At 50.0% G+C, this 21,032-nt stretch overlaps 1 protein-coding gene across 5 annotated transcripts in view; it reads left to right on the forward strand.

The window, feature by feature from the left end:
- The window catches only part of Tnxb (tenascin XB), a 67,196-nt gene that overhangs the window by 34,838 nt on the left and 11,326 nt on the right, over nucleotides 1–21,032 (forward strand). For 2 of the 5 annotated variants that reach the window (XM_070024071.1, XM_070024074.1), the window contains 13 exons: nucleotides 1,143–1,442; nucleotides 2,701–2,979; nucleotides 3,152–3,460; nucleotides 4,225–4,539; nucleotides 4,655–4,981; nucleotides 5,385–5,708; nucleotides 8,862–9,158; nucleotides 9,546–9,869; nucleotides 15,732–16,049; nucleotides 16,443–16,766; nucleotides 18,776–19,093; nucleotides 19,596–19,919; nucleotides 20,591–20,908. In XM_070024071.1, the coding sequence (XP_069880172.1) occupies nucleotides 1,143–1,442; nucleotides 2,701–2,979; nucleotides 3,152–3,460; nucleotides 4,225–4,539; nucleotides 4,655–4,981; nucleotides 5,385–5,708; nucleotides 8,862–9,158; nucleotides 9,546–9,869; nucleotides 15,732–16,049; nucleotides 16,443–16,766; nucleotides 18,776–19,093; nucleotides 19,596–19,919; nucleotides 20,591–20,908 (4,077 nt within the window). Of the gene's footprint in view, nucleotides 1–1,142; nucleotides 1,443–2,418; nucleotides 2,440–2,700; nucleotides 2,980–3,151; nucleotides 3,461–4,224; nucleotides 4,540–4,654; nucleotides 4,982–5,384; nucleotides 5,709–8,861; nucleotides 9,159–9,545; nucleotides 9,870–15,731; nucleotides 16,050–16,442; nucleotides 16,767–18,775; nucleotides 19,094–19,595; nucleotides 19,920–20,590; nucleotides 20,909–21,032 lie in introns of those variants that run through there. The other 3 variants (XM_070024075.1, XM_070024073.1, XM_070024072.1) reach the window with 3 other exon arrangements.

The following is a 21,032-nucleotide window of genomic DNA, read 5'->3' on the forward strand; positions in this document are numbered from 1 at the left end:
ATCATCACAAACAATATGGTCACCAATTTTTTTTTCAGTCATGGGACTTGAACTCTTCCTCAGCTCTTCAGCTCAAGGCTAGCCACAGCACCACTTCCGGTTTTCTAAGTGGTTTATTGGAGATAATGGTCTCATAGACTTTTCCTACCCAGGCTGGCTTTGAACCATGATCCTCAGATCTTAGCCTCCTGAGTAGCTAGGATTACAGGTGTGAGACAGCAGCACCCGGCTAAAAACATTTCTTAAATATTTGAATTTATAATTTGGTAATACCTGGACTTACATTTTTTTCCCTCTGTCATCCTTCCCTCCCTCCCTCCCTCCTTCCCTCCCTCTCTTCCTTGCTTGCTTGCTTGCTTGCTTGCTTGCTTCCTTCCGTCCTTCCTTCCTTCCCTCCTTCCTTCTTTGTGTCAGTAGTAGGGCTGTAACTCAGAGTCTTACACTATCCCTTACCTTTTTTTGTTGTTGTTGTTGGTCAGGGGGCTTGAACTCAGGGCCTGGGCACTGTCTCTGAGCTTTTTCCTTCAAGGCTATCACTTTACCACTTTGAGCCACAGCACCACTTCTGGTTTTCTAATGCTTAATTGGAGATAAGAATCTCATGGACTTTCCTGCCTGGGCTGAGTTTGAACTGTGATCCTCAGATCTCAGTCTCCTGAGTAGCTAGGATTATAGGCATGAGCTGTCAGCACCCAGATCTACCCATTAGCTTCTCTTCTCAAGGATGATTCTCTCTACCACTTAAGCCAAAGCTACCTTTCTGGTTTTTTGTTAGCTAATGTGAGATAAGAGGCTCTCCAATTTGTCTTCCCAGGCTGGCTTTGAACCAAGATCCTCAGGTCTCAGTTCCTGAGTAGCTAAGGTTATAGTCATGAGCCAGTGGCTTCCGGCTCTGGACTTCTGTATTAGCTCATGTAAACAATATTTTGAAGTTTCTGAAATAACTCTAAGGTGATATGAAAAGATATCTGCTTTCTACTGGTGGGAAAGTCACAAGTGCTTCTAAGATGTCGCGGTTGGCTTTCTGTATGGCTTGCCGTAGCACACCCTACATTGCAGCTCCCAGTCCCTTTGAGGTCAGCAGAGCCCAGGAGTTCTCGCCTCACAGATCTCAGCCCTGCTCTTTGTCTTCTGGATCCCAGATCCCCTCCCACCAGCACCCATCTCCAAGGCCCTCGTGGAACCACGCTTGGGGGAGCTGACAGTGACAGATGTGACCATGGACTCCGTGGGCCTCTCCTGGACAGTCCCTGAGGGGGAATTTGACTCCTTCATAGTCCAGTACAAGGACAGGGATGGGCAGCCCCAGGTGGTGCCGGTGGCAGCAGACCAGCGAGAGGTCACTGTCTCCAACCTAGAGCCATCCCGCAAGTACAAGTTCCTGCTCTTTGGAATGTGGGATGGGAGACGACGCAGCCCAGTCTCTGTGGAGACAAAAACAGGTGAGAGGGGCCCAACACGCTGATCCTTGAGGCCCAGCCTTCCCTCCAAATGTAGAATGCTAGCTACTTTTTTTTTTTAGTCTGGGCCTGGGACTTGAACTGGGTACCTGGTGCTTTCACTCAATGGCTGGCACTCTACCAACTGAGCTAAGCCTCTAACACCCTAGCTTTTCTATTTGGTTTGAAAAGCCATCTGCTTACCTCAGTCCAAAGCAGACAAGAACCAGAACAAATGGGGCCAGATCTTGGATTACTCTCCCCTGCTAGTATTTCTTATTGTGTGTACTTCTCTTGAATTGGGGAGCTCTTTCCTGGAAGATGAATGGTGGGCTTCTGGGAAAGGGAGGGAGGTGGCCAGGGGCACCTTTTCCTCTGGCCTGTGGCCCCATCCCTGCCTCAGATTTTGTCCTCTGTCCTTCATGTCAGCTCTTACCCATCTGGTCCTACCTACAGCTGCCTCTGGTTGAGGTTCCTGTCTTCTGTCCTTCTAGAGCCTTACAAAGAGAAAGATAAAGAACCCAACCCAGCTGTGCCCTTTCTGGGGTTCAGTCCAGGCCCTCCCCTGTCCCTGGGGGCTCCCTGTTGCCAGAAAACCTCTCACAATAACAATGTTGTCAGAGGCTTTGCTGTCCAGGAAGGCAACAGGCCAGCTCCTTCCCAGGCCTGGGATGGCTCCTTTGGCCAACATCAGATCCCTTCTCCGTCTCAGCCTTCCTCCCACTTTAGCCCCAGTTTCTGCAACACACACACACACACACACACACACACACACACACACACACACACACACACACACACACACACACACACACACACACACACACACACACACACACACACACACACACACACACACACACACACACACACACACACACACACACACACACACACACACACACCACACTTCTGAGTAAGAGGAACTAGATGGACACCAAGTCTAAGATACATGTCCTGCTGGGGAAACATTCTCTAAGAGATGGGAAGAACCTGGCCAGTAAGTAAGAGGGATGCAATGAGGAGGGAAATTAAGGGATCTCTTCCCAGGATAAGTCATGCCAGAAACCCCCTCCCCATGTTAATCTACTGGAGAGTGGCAGACGCCAGCTGGAGATGGTAGCAAAGACGAAGGGTAATAAAAAATATGTGGGGAAGCACTAACCATTTGGGCAGTTCTGGGTTTTTCCAACACTAACAGAAGGCAGTTGAAGAGTCATTTCGGAAAAAAATAAACATCAGAATCTTTCCTTTCTGTCAGCTGCCCAAGATGACGCCAGCCCACCCCGCCTTGGGGAGTTATGGGTGACAGACACTACTACAGATTCCCTGCGCCTTTCCTGGACAGTCCCGGAAGGGCAGTTCGACTCTTTTGTGGTGCAGTTCAAGGGCAAGGATGGGCCCCAGGTGGTGCCTGTGGACGGCCACGAGCGCTCGGCCACCATGGCCCCCCTGGACTCTGGCCGCAAGTACAAATTTCTCCTCTACGGCCTCCTGGGCAAGAAGCGCTTTGGCCCCCTCACTGCAGACGGCACCACAGGTGAGGAGTGTCCCCTGCAGGGCCCTGCTCTGCTCCTCCGAGGCCCAGGGAAACGGGTGATCACTTGTGGTGGCTTCCCTTCACCCACCCTGCGTCCTTGTTGGATTCTGTTTTGACCAATCACAGCTTGTAGACAGAGCTCAGCTCTTTCTTGTCCTTGTCTCCATCTCAGAGACCCCAGATGCTTATGACCATACCAGAACAAAGCAGCTCCCCAAACCTCAACTGGGGGAAGAGCTTCAGGTGACCAGTGTGACCCAAGACTCTGTGAGCCTCTCATGGACAGTTCCAGAGGGTCAATTTGACTCCTTCGTGGTCCAGTACAAGGACAGTGACGGGCAGCCCCAGGTGGTGCCGGTGGAGGGCAGCCTCAGGGAGGTCAGCGTCTCGGGCCTGGACCCTGCCCGTAGGTACAAGCTGCTGCTCTATGGGTTATACAACAACAAGCGTGTGGGTCCTCTCTCTGCCATTGCCACAACTGGTGAGTGTAGAGACTGCTGGAATGCTTTGTGACTCTTTTCCACCTAGCTCTCCCGGTCTGCCTGAGGGAACAAAGGTCTCTCAACTTCCCATTTCCCTTCTTTTCGGGATGGGGTCAGTTTCCTGGAGCACCATTTACCTACAGTATCAATGAGTCAGCAAATCTATAAATCACAAACCATGCCACAAGAGAGATTTAAAGCCTTTATAACCACTTGACAAGTTTCCTTTGCTGGGTACTTGTGACTCATGCTTATAATCCTAGCTACTCAGGAGGCGGAACCAGGTTTGAAGCCAGACAGACAGAAAGTCTGTGAGAGTTATAGCTCCAGTTTATCAGCAAAAAGCTGGAAGTTCAGGTGTGGCTCAAAGGGTAGAATACCAGCTTTGAATGAAAAAAATCCAAATAAGAACTGCAGGTCCTGAGTTCAAGCGTCAGTGGAAGCACAGAGGAAAAAAAAAAAAAAGTTTCCTTGTAAACCTTGCAGTCTGTTCCCTATAACCAGTCCCTGCACCCTCTGATCTGATCTGCTTTCTTTCAATATAGTTTTGCTTTTTTTTTTCAATTTTATTTAACTAGTCATTAATACGTGGTATCTTCTGTTTGTATTCTTACACTTCATATAATTCTTTGGAAATTTATTCAAATATAACAGAAGCAGACCCTCTTATTGCTGATCTCTTCCTTCCCCTTCGCCCTCCTCTCCAAAGTATCCATTGAGCAGGAATCAATCAGTAATCATCTCTACCTGTCTCTCTGAATAGACTCCAGGGAAAAATACGAAGCTGAGACTAAGGTTCCAAGCCCTCCCGTGGCTGTGCCCCGCCTGGGCCAGCTGACAGTGGAGGAGGCCATGCCCGACAGCCTGCATCTCTCCTGGATGGTACCTGAGGGACAATTTGACTCCTTTGAGGTCCAGTACACAGACAGAGATGGGCAACTCCAAGTGGTCAGTACAGAGGGCGACCAGACTGACATCACCCTCACTGACCTGGAATCCGAACACAGATACCTGGTGACCTTATATGGTTTCCATGACGGACAGCGCGTAGGTCCTGTCCAGATTGAGGCTGTTACAGGTGAGTGAGGGAAATTCTGAGCTTGCATCTTTCCAGAGAGTTAGAAGGGTCCTGTGGAGAGTAAAGTTCCTGGGGTCATAGCCCTTTCTGAAACTCTTCCCCTCTCCATGTTCAGTGTCGCAAAGTGAGGAAGAAGAAGAGCCCTCAGAAGCACCTACCACAACGCCCGAGCCTCCCCCCAAGCCACGCCTGGGGGAGCTGACCGTGACAGACGCCACCCCCGACTCCCTGGGCCTCTCCTGGACGGTCCCCGAGGGACAGTTTGACCACTTCCTGGTGCAGTACAGGAACGGGGACGGGCAGCCCAAGGTGGTGAGGGTGCCAGGCCATGAGGACCAGGTCACCATCTCAGGCCTGGAGCCAGACCACAAGTACAAGATGAACCTGTATGGCTTCCACAGCGGCCAGCGCGTGGGCCCCGTGTCTGCCATTGGGGTGACGGGTAAGTGGGTGTTGGAAACTCCAGGGTGGGGCCAACCAGGAGGTAGGATCCTTTTACTCTTTGGTTGGTCACTAAGCAGGCAATGTGTCTGGGCATTGGTCTGCACCCACAGACCTGCTGTGGGGGGGGGGGCTCTGGCCCCTATGCTTCCCCTTGGGTTGACTTTTGTCCTCCTGGGCAGGGAAGGACCATTAGTATCTGTGCTGTGCTAGTGACCATAATAGTTCCTCCAAGTTCACGTAGGAGCTTGGGCATGTTTATCAGAGGTCAGCTGATCAGAACCATCAGGTCCCAAGGGTGGACTTCTCTGAGCTGACCTGGGGATTTCACTAGCCATGGCTTCTCTGTCCTTCTCCCTAAGATTCAAGGCCTCCACCTCACCTTCTCTATCTCCTTCTCTCAGCTACAGAGGAAGAGACGCCCAGCCCCACAGAGCCCAGCACAGAGGCACCAGAGCCCCCCGAGGAGCCGCTCCTGGGGGAGCTGACCGTGACAGGATCCTCTCCAGACTCCCTGAGCCTCTCCTGGACTGTCCCCCAGGGCCACTTTGACTCCTTCGCTGTCCAGTACAAGGACAGTGATGGGCGGCCCCAGGTGGTGCGTGTTGGAGGCCAGGAGAGGGAGGCCACTGTGGAGAACCTGGAGCCTGGGCGCAAGTACAAGATGCACCTGTACGGAATCTACCAGGGGCGGCGCGTGGGCCCTGTGTCCACGATAGGCAACACCGGTGAGTGAGGGTAAAGAGGGTTCCCTTTGTTGGGTTTCAGGAAGTAGAGCCAGTTCCTCAGTAAAGATCCAGGATCCAACCCACTTCCATCAGCCAAGTGCCTCAGGGCAGGTGTGGTAGGGCAGGGACAGCCTTATCCCAGATTAGGGCTGGGCTCATCTTGGGCTGCCAATCCCCCTTCTCTGCTTCTTCTGGGAACTCTAGAGGGAATTCTTTTTATGGAATTTGGACACATTCTAAAGAATATTAACTAATATCTTCAACACATACTTATTAAAAAAATTTCAAGGGGCTGGGAAGGTGGCTCAGTGGTAGAGCGCTTGCCTTGCATGCCTGATGCCCTGGGTTCGATTCCTCAGCACCACATAAGCAAAAAGAAAAAAGCTGGAAGTGGCACTGTGGCTCAAGTGGTAGAGCGCTAGCCTTGAGCTGAAGAGCTGAGGGACAGCGCCCAGGCCCAGAGTTCAGGCCCCACGACCAACCAAAAAAAAAAAAAAAAAAATTCAAGCATATCCAAAAGGTTAACATAAGGGTATTCAATGTATCCATCACCCTGATTCTTTTTTTTTTTTTATTTTTTCTGGTTGTGGGCCTGAACTCTGGGCCTGGACACTGTCCCTCAGCTCTTCAGCTCAAGTCTAGCACTCTATCACTTGAGCCTCAGTCCCACTTCCAGCTTTTTCTGCTTATGTGGTGCTGAGGAATCGAACCCAGGGCCACATGCATGCAAGGCAAACACTCTACCACTGAGCCACCTTCTCAAACCTCACCCTGATTCTTAAGTCAGCTCTTGGTCTTTCTGCCTGATCTGCTCTCTCCCCCCCCCCTTTCTTTTGCTAGTCCCGGGGTCTGAAGTCTGGGCCTGGGCACAGTCCCTGAGCTCTTCAGTTCAAGGCTAGCACTCTACCACTTGAGACACACTGCCACTTCCGGCTTTTTCTGCTTATGTGGTGCTGAGGAATCAAACCCAGGGCCTCATGCATGCAAGGCAAGCGCTCTACCACTGAGCCACCTACCCAGCCCTCCCCTCTCTTTTTAAAAAGGCTCTTTTTTATGGGCTGGGGTTATAGCTTCAGTAGTACAGAACTTGCATAGCATGTGAAATATTCTGGGTTTATTTATTTATTTAGTTGATTGGTCGTGAGGCTTGAACTCTGGGCCTGGGCACTGTCCCTCAACTCTTCAGCTCAAGACTAGCTCTCTACTACTTCAGCCATAGTGCCACTTCCAGTTTTCTGGTGGTTTATTGGAGATCAGAATCTCACAGACTTTCCTGCCCAGGCTGGCTTTGAACTGAGATACTCAGATCTCAGTCTTTTGAGTAGCTAGGATTATAGGCATGAGCTACAGCACCCAGTTTATTATTATTTTTTAACTAAACAAAGATTTTTATTTTCACCAATACTGTTTGACATTATATCTCAAGTGCTAGGCAGAGTAATTAGGCAAGAAAAATAAATAAATGGCATTCAAATTTAAAAAGAAAACTTTCACTATTTGTAGATGACATGGTTCTATATAAAGACAGTGCCACAAAATTCATAAAAATAACCCACTAAAATTAGTAAATGAATGAATCCAACAAAGTTGTAGGGTATGAGATCACCACATACACACCTTGTGTTTCTTTCTTTCTTTCTTTTTGGATCCAGTTGTGAGCCTGAACTCTGGGCCTGGGTGCTGTCCCTCAGCTCTTCAGCTCAAGGCTAGCGCTCTACCACTTGAGCTACATCTCCACTTCTGGCTTTTTTATTTTTTTTGTCTATGTGGTGCTGAGAAATCGAACCCAGGGCCTCAGGCATGCAAGGCAAGTGCTCTACCACTGAGCCACCTTCCCAGCCCAATACATTGTGTTTCTCTATACCACCAATGACCAGTCTGAAAAGGAAATTAAGAAAATAATTCCACTCATAGTAACATCCAAAATATTATTTAAGGATAAATTTAAATGAGATGAAAGACTCTGACACCGAAAACTGTAATAAAAAACTGATGAAAATAAAAAGACCTAAATAAATGGAAAGACATCCCATCTTCATGGATTGGAAAAGTTAATATTGTTAATATATTTTCCAAAGCAATCTATAGAGTCAACGTAATCTTTGTCAAAATTCCAGTGGCTCTCCTCCCCAATTAAACTTCAAAGTCCTTTGAGCAGTCTGGCTTTATCTTTACATAATTTGTGTGCCATAAAAAGTTTACCCATTGTAAGCTAGGCGCCAGTGGCTCACGCCTATAATTTAGGAGGCTATTTAGGAGGCTGAGGTCTGAGGGTCATGGTTCAAAGACAGCCCTGGCAAGAAAATTCCATGTGACTCTTATCTCCAATGAACCACCATAAAACCAGAATGTCGCTGAGGCTCAAGTGGTAAAGCACTAGCCTTGAGCTGAAGAGCTGAGGGACAGCGCCCAGGCCCAGAATTCAAGCCTCATAACGGACCAAAAAAAAAAAATTACCCATTTTAAGCATACAACTTATGCATTTAGCATATTTACATAATGTACAAGTATCATTACAATCAGCTTCTGGAACTTTTCCACTACCCCTAAAAGAAGCCTTAGGTCCAGACCCATCCCTCCCCATTCTTACACTGTTAGTTTACCCATGTCTATAGATTAGTCTTTTCTAGACATTTCCTATGAAGAGAATCATGTAATTTCTATTCCTACTCTTTTAGGTCTATCTTCTTGCAGTGAGCATGCTGGTTTTGAGGTTTGGCCTTGTTTTTAGCACGTAGCAGTACTTAATTATTGGTTTGGGGAGTGTTTTTCTGTTTTTTGGGTTCTACCACTTGTGCCACACCTCCACTTCCAGCTCTTTTGCTGGTTACTTGGAGATAATTTGTCTGCTTGGTCTGGCTTTGAACCTTCGTCTTCAGATCTTAGCCTCCTGAATAGCTATGATTACAGATGTTAGCCACCAGCACCCAGCTGAAGAACTGAACTTTTAAATAGGGTAGTCAAAGGTCATCTTGAAAAAAGGATATATGTCCATGACTTGTGCAAACATCTAGGGAAAGAATGTTTAGGCTAGAGGAGTGTGTGCCAAAGCTCTGAGGTCAAATTACCCCCAGAACCAGCCTACCTTATGACCAGAGAGATTCAGCACCTTGTCCTAGTAATAGGAAACAATCTGTTTATATCTCTTCCCAGTCCCTGAAGAGCAGCCCCTTGGCCCTCCACTTCCTAAGCCACATCTGGGAGAGATGACAGTGACAGATACCACCCCCGACTCCCTGAGCCTCTCCTGGACGGTCCCCGAGGGACAGTTTGACCACTTCCTGCTGCAGTACAGGAACGGGGACGGGCAGCCCAAGGTGGTGAGGGTGCCAGGGCATGAGGACCAGGTCACCATCTCAGGCCTGGAGCCAGACCACAAGTACAAGATGAACCTGTATGGCGTCCACAGCGGCCAGCGCGTGGGCCCCGTGTCTGCCATTGGGGTGACGGGTGAGTAGATAATGGAGTTCTAGGATGTAACCATCTAGGAGAGGTGTCCTCTTGTTCTTTGTTGACAGGTGAGCAAACAGTGGTGTCTGGGCATTGGTCTGCACCCACAGGCCTTCTTGTGGCTGTGGCCCCATGTGCTTTCCCCTTGAGTTGATTTCCAGGTCCTCCTGGGCAGGGAAGGACCATTAGTATCTGTGCTGTGCTAGTGACTGTAATAGTTCCTCCAAGTTCACTTAGGAGCTTGGGCATGTTTATCAGAGGTCAGCTGATCAGGACTATCAGGTCCCAAGGGTGGACTTCTCTGAGCTGACCTTGGGTTCCACTAGCCATGGCTTCTCCACCCTAAGACTCGAGGTCTCTGCCTCACCTTCTCTGTCTCTCTCTCAGCCACAGAGGAAGAGACGCCCAGCCCCACAGAACCCAGCACGGAGGCACCAGAGCCCCCCGAGGAGCCACGCCTGGGAGAGCTGACCGTGACAGGATCCTCTCCAGACTCCCTGAGCCTCTCCTGGACCGTCCCCCAGGGCCACTTTGACTCCTTCACTGTCCAGTACAAGGACAGTGATGGGTGGCCCCAGGTGGTGCGTGTTGGAGGCCAGGAGAGGGAGGCCACTGTGGAGAACCTGGAGCCTGGGCGCAAGTACAAGATGCACCTGTACGGAATCTACCAGGGGCAGCGCATGGGCCCTGTGTCCACCGTGGCAACAACTGGTAAGTGTGGTCTGGGGCCTTAAGTGTTCTTTCTTTCCCTCACTGGTACCTGATTGGCTCTTCTTTTCCTTCCTCAGGCTTCATGGGTCTTAGCCGCAGCTCCCCTTCTGTGTCCCTCCTCTGTGGCCCCTAGCTATAGTCCACTCCTGTTGATGTCACTTTTGCCCACCTGTAGCTTCTTCTTTAATTCTGTGTGGCTTTTCTGGTGGTCAGCCACTGGCCTCCTCCAAGGGTGACATATGTCAGACAAAGGCTAAGCTGACTTACTAGTTCCTCCTTACACCTTCATCACAAGATTCTTTATGATAACCATATATGCACTCCCACACATAGGAACACCCAAACCTCAAACTAGATTGTGATAGCTGAGTAGTTTAGGCAAAATCTAAAATGAGCTATTATGCTGCCATTGAAAATCTTTTAGCATGAAACAATGTTTATAATATTCCATTGAAAAAAGCAGAGCTCAAATATTTTTGCAAGTACGCTAATCACAACCATTTGCAAATAGCTGGCCTGGTGAGAAGAGCAGGAAAAAGCCCATCCCACAAGGACATGGTGTGCAAAACAGAATGGACAGTTCTAGCCCATTGTTCTTTCTGTCTTGTTCCATTCTGCATTGTCCGAATCTTTCTAAATGGCAAGCATTTTTTCCTCTAAGCATTTCTTTCATAATCACTAAAAAAGAAAAAGAAAAATACATCGTTTCCGTCTTATACTTTATTTGTCTTTTTTTTTTTTTTTTTGCTGGTTGTGAGGCTGGAATTCTGGGCCTGGGCGCTGTCCCTCAGCTCTTCAGCTCAAGGCTAGCGCTCTACCACTTGAGCCTCAGTGCCACTTCCAGCTTTTTCTGCTTATGTGGTGCTGAGGAATCAAACCCAGGGCTTCATGCATGCAAGGCAAGCACTCTACCATTGAGCCACCTTCCCAGCCCCCTTATTTGTCTTCTTTATTACTCTTTTTCTTTTTGGTAGTACTGGGGATTGAATTTAGGACCCCAAACTTATTAGGCTGGTGCTCTACCACTTGAGCTATAGCTCCAACAAGTTTTGCTTGTTTCTCAGAGGAGGTTTTCTGTTTTTGTCTGGGGCTAGCCTCAAACTGTAAATATCCTGCCGACATCCTTCAGCATAGATGGGATTACAGGTTTGCATCCCCATGCACTTCCCTTTCATTCGTGCACACATTTCATTTCTAATTATGAGAACGTTAAATTTTCCAGTCCCTAAGTTAAGTAGGGAACACATTACAAGGTTCATTGAATTCATGGAATTCCTCCAAATGTAGTCAGGCTGCCATTTCTGAGTCATTCTCAACCCGTCTTATGCCTGTTTCTGAGTAGTTCTCAAGAGCTCTACAGAGGAGGCAGGACACTCTCTCTAACAGCAAAATGTGTTACAAACCAAATGACCTATTAAAAATGAAGCAGGATGCCCCCTCTATGTCAGGAAATGGTTTATGAGGTATCTCCCATATCCTGGTAGAGGAAACATACCCAGGTGGAAGAAACTTTGTTTCTTTTGAACTCAGGGTCTTGTACTCACTTGTTTTGCTTGCTCATGACTGGAATTCTACCATTTGAGCCATGCCTCCAGCCCAGCTTTTTGAGATGGAGTCTCAGGTTTTTCTGCCTGTGCTGACTGAACTGGGGTTCTCCAGATCTGTGTCTCTTAGTTTGCTAGATTTGTAGGCATGAGTCATAGGCACCCAGTTTAGAGGAACCATTCTCACTCAGGCTTCTGACTCCTGAGCACAGGCCTTGTGGCCATCGTGTGTTTAGTGGACCATCTATGTGGTAGAGAACAGGGAGAACAGGGAACCACTGGAAAATTGTTGATTTTTTTTAACCTCCTAGCATGGTGAATTACATTAGAGGACCCAAGGCTTTTGCCTTCCTGTTCCAGCTGCACATTTCTACTCTCCTCCCTTCATTCCATTATTAATGTTGGTAGTCCAAAATCTATTTTATTTTATTTTATTTTTTTGGGTCCAGTCGTGGGGCCTGAACTCTGGGCCTGGGCACTGCCCCTCAGCTCTTCAGCTCAAGGCTAGCGCTCTACCACTTGAGCCACAGCGCCCACTTCTGGCATTTTTCTTTCTGCTTATGTGGTCCTGAGGAATTGAACCCAGGACCTCATGCATGCAAGGCAAGCGCTCTACCACTGAGCTACCTTCCCAGCCCCCAAAATTTATTTTTAAGCCCACACTTTTATAATGAAAAGAATCATAGTAACAGGGCGCTTGTGGCTCATGCCTTTAGTCCTAGCTACTCAGGAGTTTGAGATCACCGTTGAAAGCCAGCCTGGGTGGGAAAGTCCATAAGACTCTTATCTTCAATAAAACACCAGAAAACTAGAAGTGGTGCTGTGGCTCAAGTGGTAGAGGGCTCACCTTGAGCTGAAGAGCTGAGGAACAGTGCCCAAGCCCAGAGTTCAAGCCCCGTGACCTCCCCTCCATCCCCCCCCCCAAAAAAAAGAATCATAGCACCATTAGATAAAATTTAAAAAGTAGGAAGAAAATATTGTAATCAATCTTTTGACACAATAACCACCATTTGTAACAGCATGAGTTCTTGCTCATCCTGTATGAGACCCTGAGTCCAATCCTAAGCACCAAGTCTGTAATTTCAACTATGTGGGAGGTGTAAGCAGGGGTGCCTCAAGTTTGAGGTCAGCCCAGGCAAAGGCGGTGAGATTCTGTCTCAAAAAGAGGAGGGATGGACTGAGGTCAGCGTGGTAGAACACTTGAATAGCAAGCAGGAGGCCCTGGGTTTAACCTTCAGGACCACACACACACACACACACACACACACACACACACACACACACACACACACACACACACACACACACACACACACACACACACACACACACACACACACACACACACACACACACACACACACACACACACACGTGCATAACATATTCCATTCCTGCATCTTGCAATATATTTTAAAGTTATAGTTAGAATGTTTATGTAACTCTTGGCTCTTATTTTTTCATGTGCAAGTTACATGGAAGTCATTCACCCTGCATTAATCATCATTTTAATGGTTATTTGATGCATTTTCGTGAAAGCATTGGAAGAGCATTCATCATCTTTTACAGGTCATTTGAGTTTTTAACGCATTTTGCTGTCATGAATAAGCTTATTATGAACATCTTCCATGCCATAACTTTTTCCTGCTTTTAATAATTTTCTTAGGATAGATGCCCAGAAATAGGATTATTGGGTCAAAGGAAATGAGCACCGTTTTGGCTTCTGTCTCACATGGCTCAGTTGCCTTCTGAAGGTGTGTAATGATGCATTCCTGGCAGAAGGAGGAGGGCAGGCTCAGCCCTCTTGATCCACAAGTGATGGCATGGCCAACACCACAGGTCACGCGGGCCCCCGAGTCTTCTGCCTCAGGAGTACATATGCAGAGTATGCTTTACGAGCCATTGACAACACCAGGAAAGCAAGTTACCCTTAATGCCCGTATGCCCTGAATTCTAATCTCAGTCCTTGCACAGAACCCACTATAGGGGTCCCAGATTTCCTTGAGAAACCACTCCTTGAGGACCTAACAGTGGCAGACTCCCCAGACCCTCTCCTGAACTTCTCTCAAGGCTGTTTTTTGTTTGTTTGTTTGTTTATTCAGTTGTGGGGCTTGAACTCAGGGACTGGGTGCTATCCCTGAGCGTTTGCACTGAAAGCTGGTATTCTACCACTTTGAGCCACAGTGCCACTTCCAGTTTTCTGGTGGTTAATTAGAGATAAGTCTCTAATGGTCTTTCCTGCCCGGGGCTGGCTTTGAACCACAATCCTCAGATCTCAGTCTCCTGAATAGCTAGGATTATAGGAGTGAGCCACCGGCACCTAGCTTCAAGTCTGTTTTGACTCATTCACTGTTTAGTATGAGGACAGCAGTGGGTAACCCAAGTGGTACATGTCAGGAGTGAGGAGAGGGAGGCCATCATAAGCAACCTGGAGCCTGGTTCAAGTACAAGATGAACCTTTATGGGCTCCACCAGGGCAGTGTGGTCCCCATGTCTACCTTGGGAATGATGGCTCAGTAAACTTTGGATGGGGCTGGGCAGGAAGCACAGCTATAGAAGCCGGTTCCTTTTCTACAGCTTCAAGGAAACAACCATGCTCACAGCAGCAGTGTGGTCTGTGCACTTCCACATGCCTGTAGGTCTTGCTAAAAAGCAGATTCAGATCCATCCATATTGGCTGGAGTCTGATATTGTGCATTCCTAACAAGACTCATGTTTGCTTACTTCCCTCCCCCCCTACAAAAAGAAACATTAGAGATAACTTAGAGGTTCTAAGCCATGCTTTGTTGGCTCTACTGCTCTTAGGCTTGCTGTTGGGAGGTAGAAGATCATGAGAGGGAATCATAGTGGAACAAAAAACTACCTACCTCATTGCCAGGAAGCAAAGAAAGGAAAAAGATAAGGAAATAGGAAGCTGTTCCCTCCCACTGTTCCCTTCAAGGGCACCCCCCCCAATGACCTAAGGATCTCTCACCAGGCTCCACCTCTTAAAGATTCACCCACCTCCTAATATTGCTACCAGGGATCTTTGGAGGACACTCAAGATCCAAAGTAGCAATTGTAATGCTGACAATGCTGGTGTATGGGTCAGCCTTTGGGTAGAAAGCTCCTTATAACAAAGGAATAAGATCCTACCTTGGAGGCAACATGTTGCTCCCTGATTCCTCACAAGAGTCTCTGACTCCATGTTGTCAACTAGGGTCCAGGAGAGAAGAGGGAAGACATTCAGCTATTGACTGCATACTCAGAAACCTCATAGTTAGGATCTTTTCAAAATTATGACTCAACTATATCAAAACATATGAACAATGATATTGGTGTCAGGATATTATCACTGTCTAATGAGGAGAACTTGACTATGGCAGACTGCCATATTCCTGAGCAATGGAGCCCATAGTCACAGGAAAACAGACCATCAACCAGCACTCATAGCACCCAGAATGAATTGATGATAGCACAGACAGGAGAACAGGGAGGCCTAAGTCATCCTGTACGCACTAACCCAGGGGACAGTTGAATCTCAGGTCTGGCATGCATTAGCTTGGTGACAGCTAAAGAAAGTGTGTGTCCGGTCAGCATCTCAGCTGGTGCAAGGCACAGGAGGACAGCAACGACACAACACACAAAAGAACAGAGAAGTTAGCATGATGTCCTCTGAGCCACAGAAAGTTCTTGAAATGTAGGTCGAGAGTGGGTGCACCTGAGAACCAGGTCTGGTCCACAGTGATTGCTTGCATGAATGCCTGAAGTGCTTGAATGTGCAAAGCTCAGCTGCCATGGGAACCTAGGCTGGGTGGGAGGGAGGGGATGTGAGCCTGAGGAAGAGATAGTGGCCCACACCAGGTCCTCAAGGCAGAGGAGATGGGATGTGGGGAGGTGGTAGAAGATTAGCAAAAGTCTAGGATATGTGGTGAATATGGTTTCAGCAGGGAAAGGGGAAGGTTCAGCTTCTTGCATGGTGACTGGTGTTCTGAACCTGCTTGGGAGCAGAGGATTGAGCCAGATGAACAGGAGGTGGCAAGGAGACCCAGGGCAAGTACATGCAGAGGCAGGAGCAAGGTGGGACGTCTCAAAAATCAGGGTGATGGAAGGAGGGGGAGAAGTGACCTGGGTTGGGAGATGGAGGGCAGATAGGCAGGTAAGAGTGTCAGGAAGGTGACAGGAAGGAGCTGAAGGAGAGTGTGACAGTCCAGTGGCCAGCCTCATCCGGCTCTTCAGGGATTGGTTTTTGCAAATACCCCTTTATGTGCTGCACTGAGAATGGAGGAGACCTCACGTGTCCCTGTGTGTGTGTCTCTGTGTGTTTGTCCATCTCCAGAGGACCAAGCTGTGAGCACCCAAGCAGTGCCCATCACAACCCCCGAGCCTCCCCCCAAGCCTCGCCTGGGGGAGCTGACCGTGACAGATGCCACCCCCGACTCCCTGGGCCTCTCCTGGACGGTCCCCGAGGGACAGTTTGACCACTTCCTGGTGCAGTACAGGAACGGGGACGGGCAGCCCAAGGTGGTGAGGGTGCCAGGGCATGAGGACCAGGTCACCATCTCAGGCCTGGAGCCAGACCACAAGTACAAGATGAACCTGTATGGCTTCCACAGCGGCCAGCGCATGGGCCCCGTGTCTGCCATTGGGGTGACGGGTGAGTGGATGGGTGAGTGCCAGGATGTGACAAGTAAAAGGGAAACCTTCCTTGATGACAAAAGCTGAGCAGACGATGGTGACTGGGAACCGATCACCCCCACAGCCTGCTTGTTGGTAGGGCTGTGACCTCTGTATGCCTTCTGATGCCTTCTCTTAGGCTTCACCTCCTGGACAAGGAGGGTCTATGGGGGACTTGCCTATCTGGTGCTTGTCTGGGTTCCTCAGAGCTGACCTGGAAGCTTGCATGTGTCTGTCAGATGTCCACGGAAAAGGACCACCCCTTCTCCGAGTGGACCTTAGGACCTCTGTGGTCATGGCTTCTATGTCCTTCTCCCAAGAGCAAGAACATCCCTGGGGCTCCTGCCTCACCCTCTCCGTCTCCCTCTCTCAGCTACAGAGGAAGAGACGCCCAGCCCCACAGAGCCCAGCACAGAGGCACCAGAGCCCCCCGAGGAGCCGCTCCTGGGAGAGCTGACCGTGACAGGATCCTCTCCAGACTCCCTGAGCCTCTCCTGGACCGTCCCCCAGGGCCACTTTGACTCCTTCACTGTCCAGTACAAGGACAGTGATGGGCGGCCCCAGGTGGTGCGTGTTGGAAGCCAGGAGAGGGAGGCCACTGTGGAGAACCTGGAGCCTGGGCGCAAGTACAAGATGCACCTGTACGGAATCTACCAGGGGCGGCGTGTGGGCCCCGTGTCCGCCATAGGCAACACCGGTGAGTGAATGTCAGCTGTGGTCAGGCAGGAGGAAGTTGTTCCCTTCCTGCCAGCTTCAGGGAAACAATGGTGGCGTCACAGTGCCGCTTGTGCACTTCCCCATGCTTGAGGGTCTTGCTGACAAGCAGGTTCAGACCCAGCAGTATTGGCTGGAGCCTGATACTCTGCATTCCTAACAAGGCCAGTGGTGCTGGCGTGTGGGTGAGCCTGTGTAGCAAAGCTCCCACCACAGAGCCATGGGATCCTCTCTTGGAATTAGTGGCCCAGTGTTTTGCTGGCCTCCCTGCCTCCTTCCAGAGGCTCAGTGTCTGTGGAGTTACCTAGGCCCATGAGGGAAGAGGGAAGGTGCTGGATGGCAGCATTTTAGGGGTTGATTTGTTCATTCCAAAAGAGATCCATGTCTTCACGTGGGCACTATGGAGCTGAGTGTCAATTGTTCCAGCAAAGCCTTTGGTGTCCTCACCTATAATAAGCAGATTTTATGCGTTCTGCAGTACAGGACTATGTGTGGAGTGATTATAGGACTGTAGAGAAATTGTTTAAAATCTGGGCTTGTGTTAGGTGATTTGAGGGAGAAGTCAGAAGGTGGAATTGGGCTCTGTCTAAATAGGTATTCTCAGAAAGAAGACTCAGGGGCTGGGAATGTGGCTTAGTGGTAGCTAGCATGCATGAAACCCTGGGTTTGATTCCTCAGTACCACATGCACAGAAAAAGCCAGAAGTGGCTCTATGGCTCAAGTGGTAGGGTGCTAGCCTTAAGCAAAAGAAGCTCAGGGACAGTGCCCAGGCCCTGAGTTCAAGCCCCAGGACTGGGAAAGAAAGAAAGAAAGAATGAAAGAAAGAGAGAGAGAGAGGGAAAGAAAAAGAAAGAAAGAAAGAAAGAAAGAAAGAAAGAAAGAAAGAAAGAGTGAGCAAGAGTACTCAACTCTCTCAACTCTGTCACTGGGGAGTCTATTATGGCTTATCTGTAAGACATGTTAACTGAGGTCAAAGCCACTGTTTGTGATGAAGCATTCACTATTCACATTCGCTGAGTCATTTTTGTGAAATGCTCATGTGTCTGTGTAAAGACAAGATTCCAAGGTAGCTTTGTTTTTATCTTGATCCATCATGGTGACAGAGATGGCCTTGTCTAGTAGCAACTTTTCTATGAAATAGTCTATGCTCAACTAGACCCAAAGAAACTGTGCTTGTGCCAAGCCAACCTGAGCAATGAAGGCCCAGCCAAGAGGACCAGACAAGCCATAGGTGTCAGAGCTTAGGAAGCCTGGATGCCCAAAGCAAGATGCTCAAGTATATCACGAGCACCTGGGGCCTGAGGTCCTACAAGCAATAATGGTGGAAGTTTTAGAGATAGCATGTCAGGTCAGTATCCCTGAGGCTATAAAAGCACAAGAGCTAGACGTACAACCTCTGAGGCACCAGAGCTCTGGAGAGGTCAGTGGAGAGGTGGGGGCAGTTCAGGAAGCTCAGGAATGAGCTGAATGCAGGCAGAGAATGTGTGTGCAGAAGTCAGGCTGGGAGGGAAGGCGGGGTAAGCCTGCAGGCAGGGAGGCCAGTGTGTGGCTGTTGGGAGAATTTGAAGGCCTACTCAGAGTCCTGAAAGTGGAGAGAATGGGAGTGGGGCGGAAAGGAGGAATTTGGGAACAGGCTGGGGCACACTGGGAGGATGGAGAGGCTAGTTTTGGGCATGGGACAGGGGTTCTGTGCCTGTTTGGGAGCAAAGACTGAGCCAAGTGAGCAAGAAGATGACAAGGAGACCCAGTGCAGGAGAGCCTGGGGCAGTAGCCAAGTGAGGGTGCTCCGAAGAGGAGTATGCAAGTGAGAGAAAGACAGCTGACCTGGTTTGGGTAGGTGAAAGGAGATGGTAAGTAGTCAAAAGGATGTTTGAAGGCCACTGTGGCCAGCACCAGCCTGCGCTTATGTGGTTCAGTGTTATGAATGTTCCTTTATGTATGAATCTGAGAATGGAGACTTCACCCATCATCTGTCTGTTTGTCCATCTCCAGAACACCAAGCTGTGAGCACCCAAGCAGTGCCCATCACAACCCCCGAGCCTCCCCCCAAGCCTCGCCTGGGGGAGCTGACCGTGACAGATGCCACCCCCGACTCCCTGGGCCTCTCCTGGACGGTCCCCGAGGGACAGTTTGACCACTTCCTGGTGCAGTACAGGAACGGGGACGGGCAGCCCAAGGTGGTGAGGGTGCCAGGGCATGAGGACCAGGTCACCATCTCAGGCCTGGAGCCAGACCACAAGTACAAGATGAACCTGTACGGCTTCCACAGCGGCCAGCGCATGGGCCCCGTGTCTGCCATTGGGGTAACGGGTGAGTATGTAGTAGGAACCCCAGAATGAGACCTGCTGGGAACGGGAGGTAGACTTTTAAGCTCTCTGGTCACAGGTGAATAGGAAATAGTGGATGGGGATTGGGCTACATCCACAGGCCTGCTAGAGTGAGGAGGCTATAACTTCTATGGTCAAAGATTCCCTTGGGTTTGCCTCTGTATACCCCAAACAAGGGGGACTGTGCTGGTGTCTGTCCAGATTATTCCTAGTTGACCGGAATGCTTGAGCATGTTGGGTAGATGTCAGCTGAACTGTGCCACCTAGGTACTGTTGGGTCTGCCAGGAGGAACAGACCCACCCCGTTCCTCTTCACCTGCCTGAAACCAGTAATCACTTGATCTCGCTGGCAGACCTAACAATAACTATGGGCTTCCCGAACCAAGCTAAGGACTGCCTTGGTCATGGCTTCGACATCCTTCTCCTCTAAGAAACAAGACAATCCCTGGGGCTCCTGCCTCACCCTCTCCGTCTCCCTCTCTCAGCTACAGAGGAAGAGACGCCCAGCCCCACAGAGCCCAGCACAGAGGCACCAGAGCCCCCCGAGGAGCCGCGCCTGGGGGAGCTGACCGTGACAGGATCCTCTCCAGACTCCCTGAGCCTCTCCTGGACCGTCCCCCAGGGCCACTTTGACTCCTTCGCTGTCCAGTACAAGGACAGTGATGGGCGGCCCCAGGTGGTGCGTGTGGGAGGCCAGGAGAGGGAGGCCACTGTGGAGAACCTGGAGCCTGGGCGCAAGTACAAGATGCACCTGTACGGAATCTACCAGGGGCGGCGCGTGGGCCCCGTGTCCGCCATAGGCAACACCAGTGAGTGAATGTCAGCTGTGGTCAGGCAGGAGGAAGTTGTTCCCTTCCTGCCAGCTTCAGGGAAACAATGGTGGCGTCACCATGCCGCCTGTGCACTTTCCCATGCTTGAGGGTCTTGCTGACAAGCAGGTTCAGACCCAGCAGTATTGGCTGGAGCCTGATACTCTGCATTCCTAACAAGGCCAGTGGTGCTGGCGTGTGGGTGAGCCTGTGTGGCAAAGCTCCCACCACAGAGCCATGGGATCCTCTCTTGGAATTTGTGGCCCAGTGTTTTGCTGGCCTCCCTGCCTCCTTCCAGAGGCTCAGTGTCTGTGGAGTTACTTAGGCCCATGAGGGAAGAGGGAAGGTGCTAGATGGCAGCATTTTAGCAGTTGATTTGTTCATTCTACAAATAGTTCCTGGTCCACATGTGGACACAGTGAGGTTAATTGACCATTGTCCCAGCCTGTCATAAGCAGCTAGTTTCGCATAGGGAAGGGGCATAGAGGCCCAAAAGGGTGTCAGGAAGGTGACAGGAAGGAGCTGAAGGGCAGTGTGACAGTCCAGTGGCCAGCCTCGTCCTGGTCTTCAGGGATTGCTTTTTGCAAATGCTCCTCTATGTGCTGCACTGAAAATGGAGGAGACCTCACGTGTCCCTGTGTGTGTGTCTCTGTGTGTCTGTCCATCTCCAGAGGACCAAGCTGTGAGCACCCAAGCAGTGCCCACCACAACGCCCGAGCCTTCCCCCAAGCCACGCCTGGGGGAGCTGACTGTGACAGATGCCACCCCCGACTCCCTGGGCCTCTCCTGGACGGTCCCCGAGGGACAGTTTGACCACTTCCTGGTGCAGTACAGGAACGGGGACGGGCAGCCCAAGGTGGTGAGGGTGCCAGGGCATGAGGACCAGGTCACCATCTCAGGCCTGGAGCCAGACCACAAGTACAAGATGAACCTGTATGGCTTCCACAGCGGCCAGCGCGTGGGCCCCGTGTCTGCCATTGGGGTGACAGGTGAGTAGATGGTGGGTTACTAAGCTGGAACTTTCTGGAAATATCCTCTTGCTGTTTGGTGATAAGTGAGCCAGCAGTGGTACCCAGGCATTGGTCGGCACCCCTAGGCCTGCTTGGGGCTGTG

The sequence above is a fragment of the Dipodomys merriami genome, unplaced genomic scaffold (assembly GCF_024711535.1).
Source record: "Dipodomys merriami isolate MVZ:Mamm:240054 unplaced genomic scaffold, mDipMer1.0.p SCAF_16, whole genome shotgun sequence".
NCBI lineage: Eukaryota > Metazoa > Chordata > Mammalia > Rodentia > Heteromyidae > Dipodomys > Dipodomys merriami.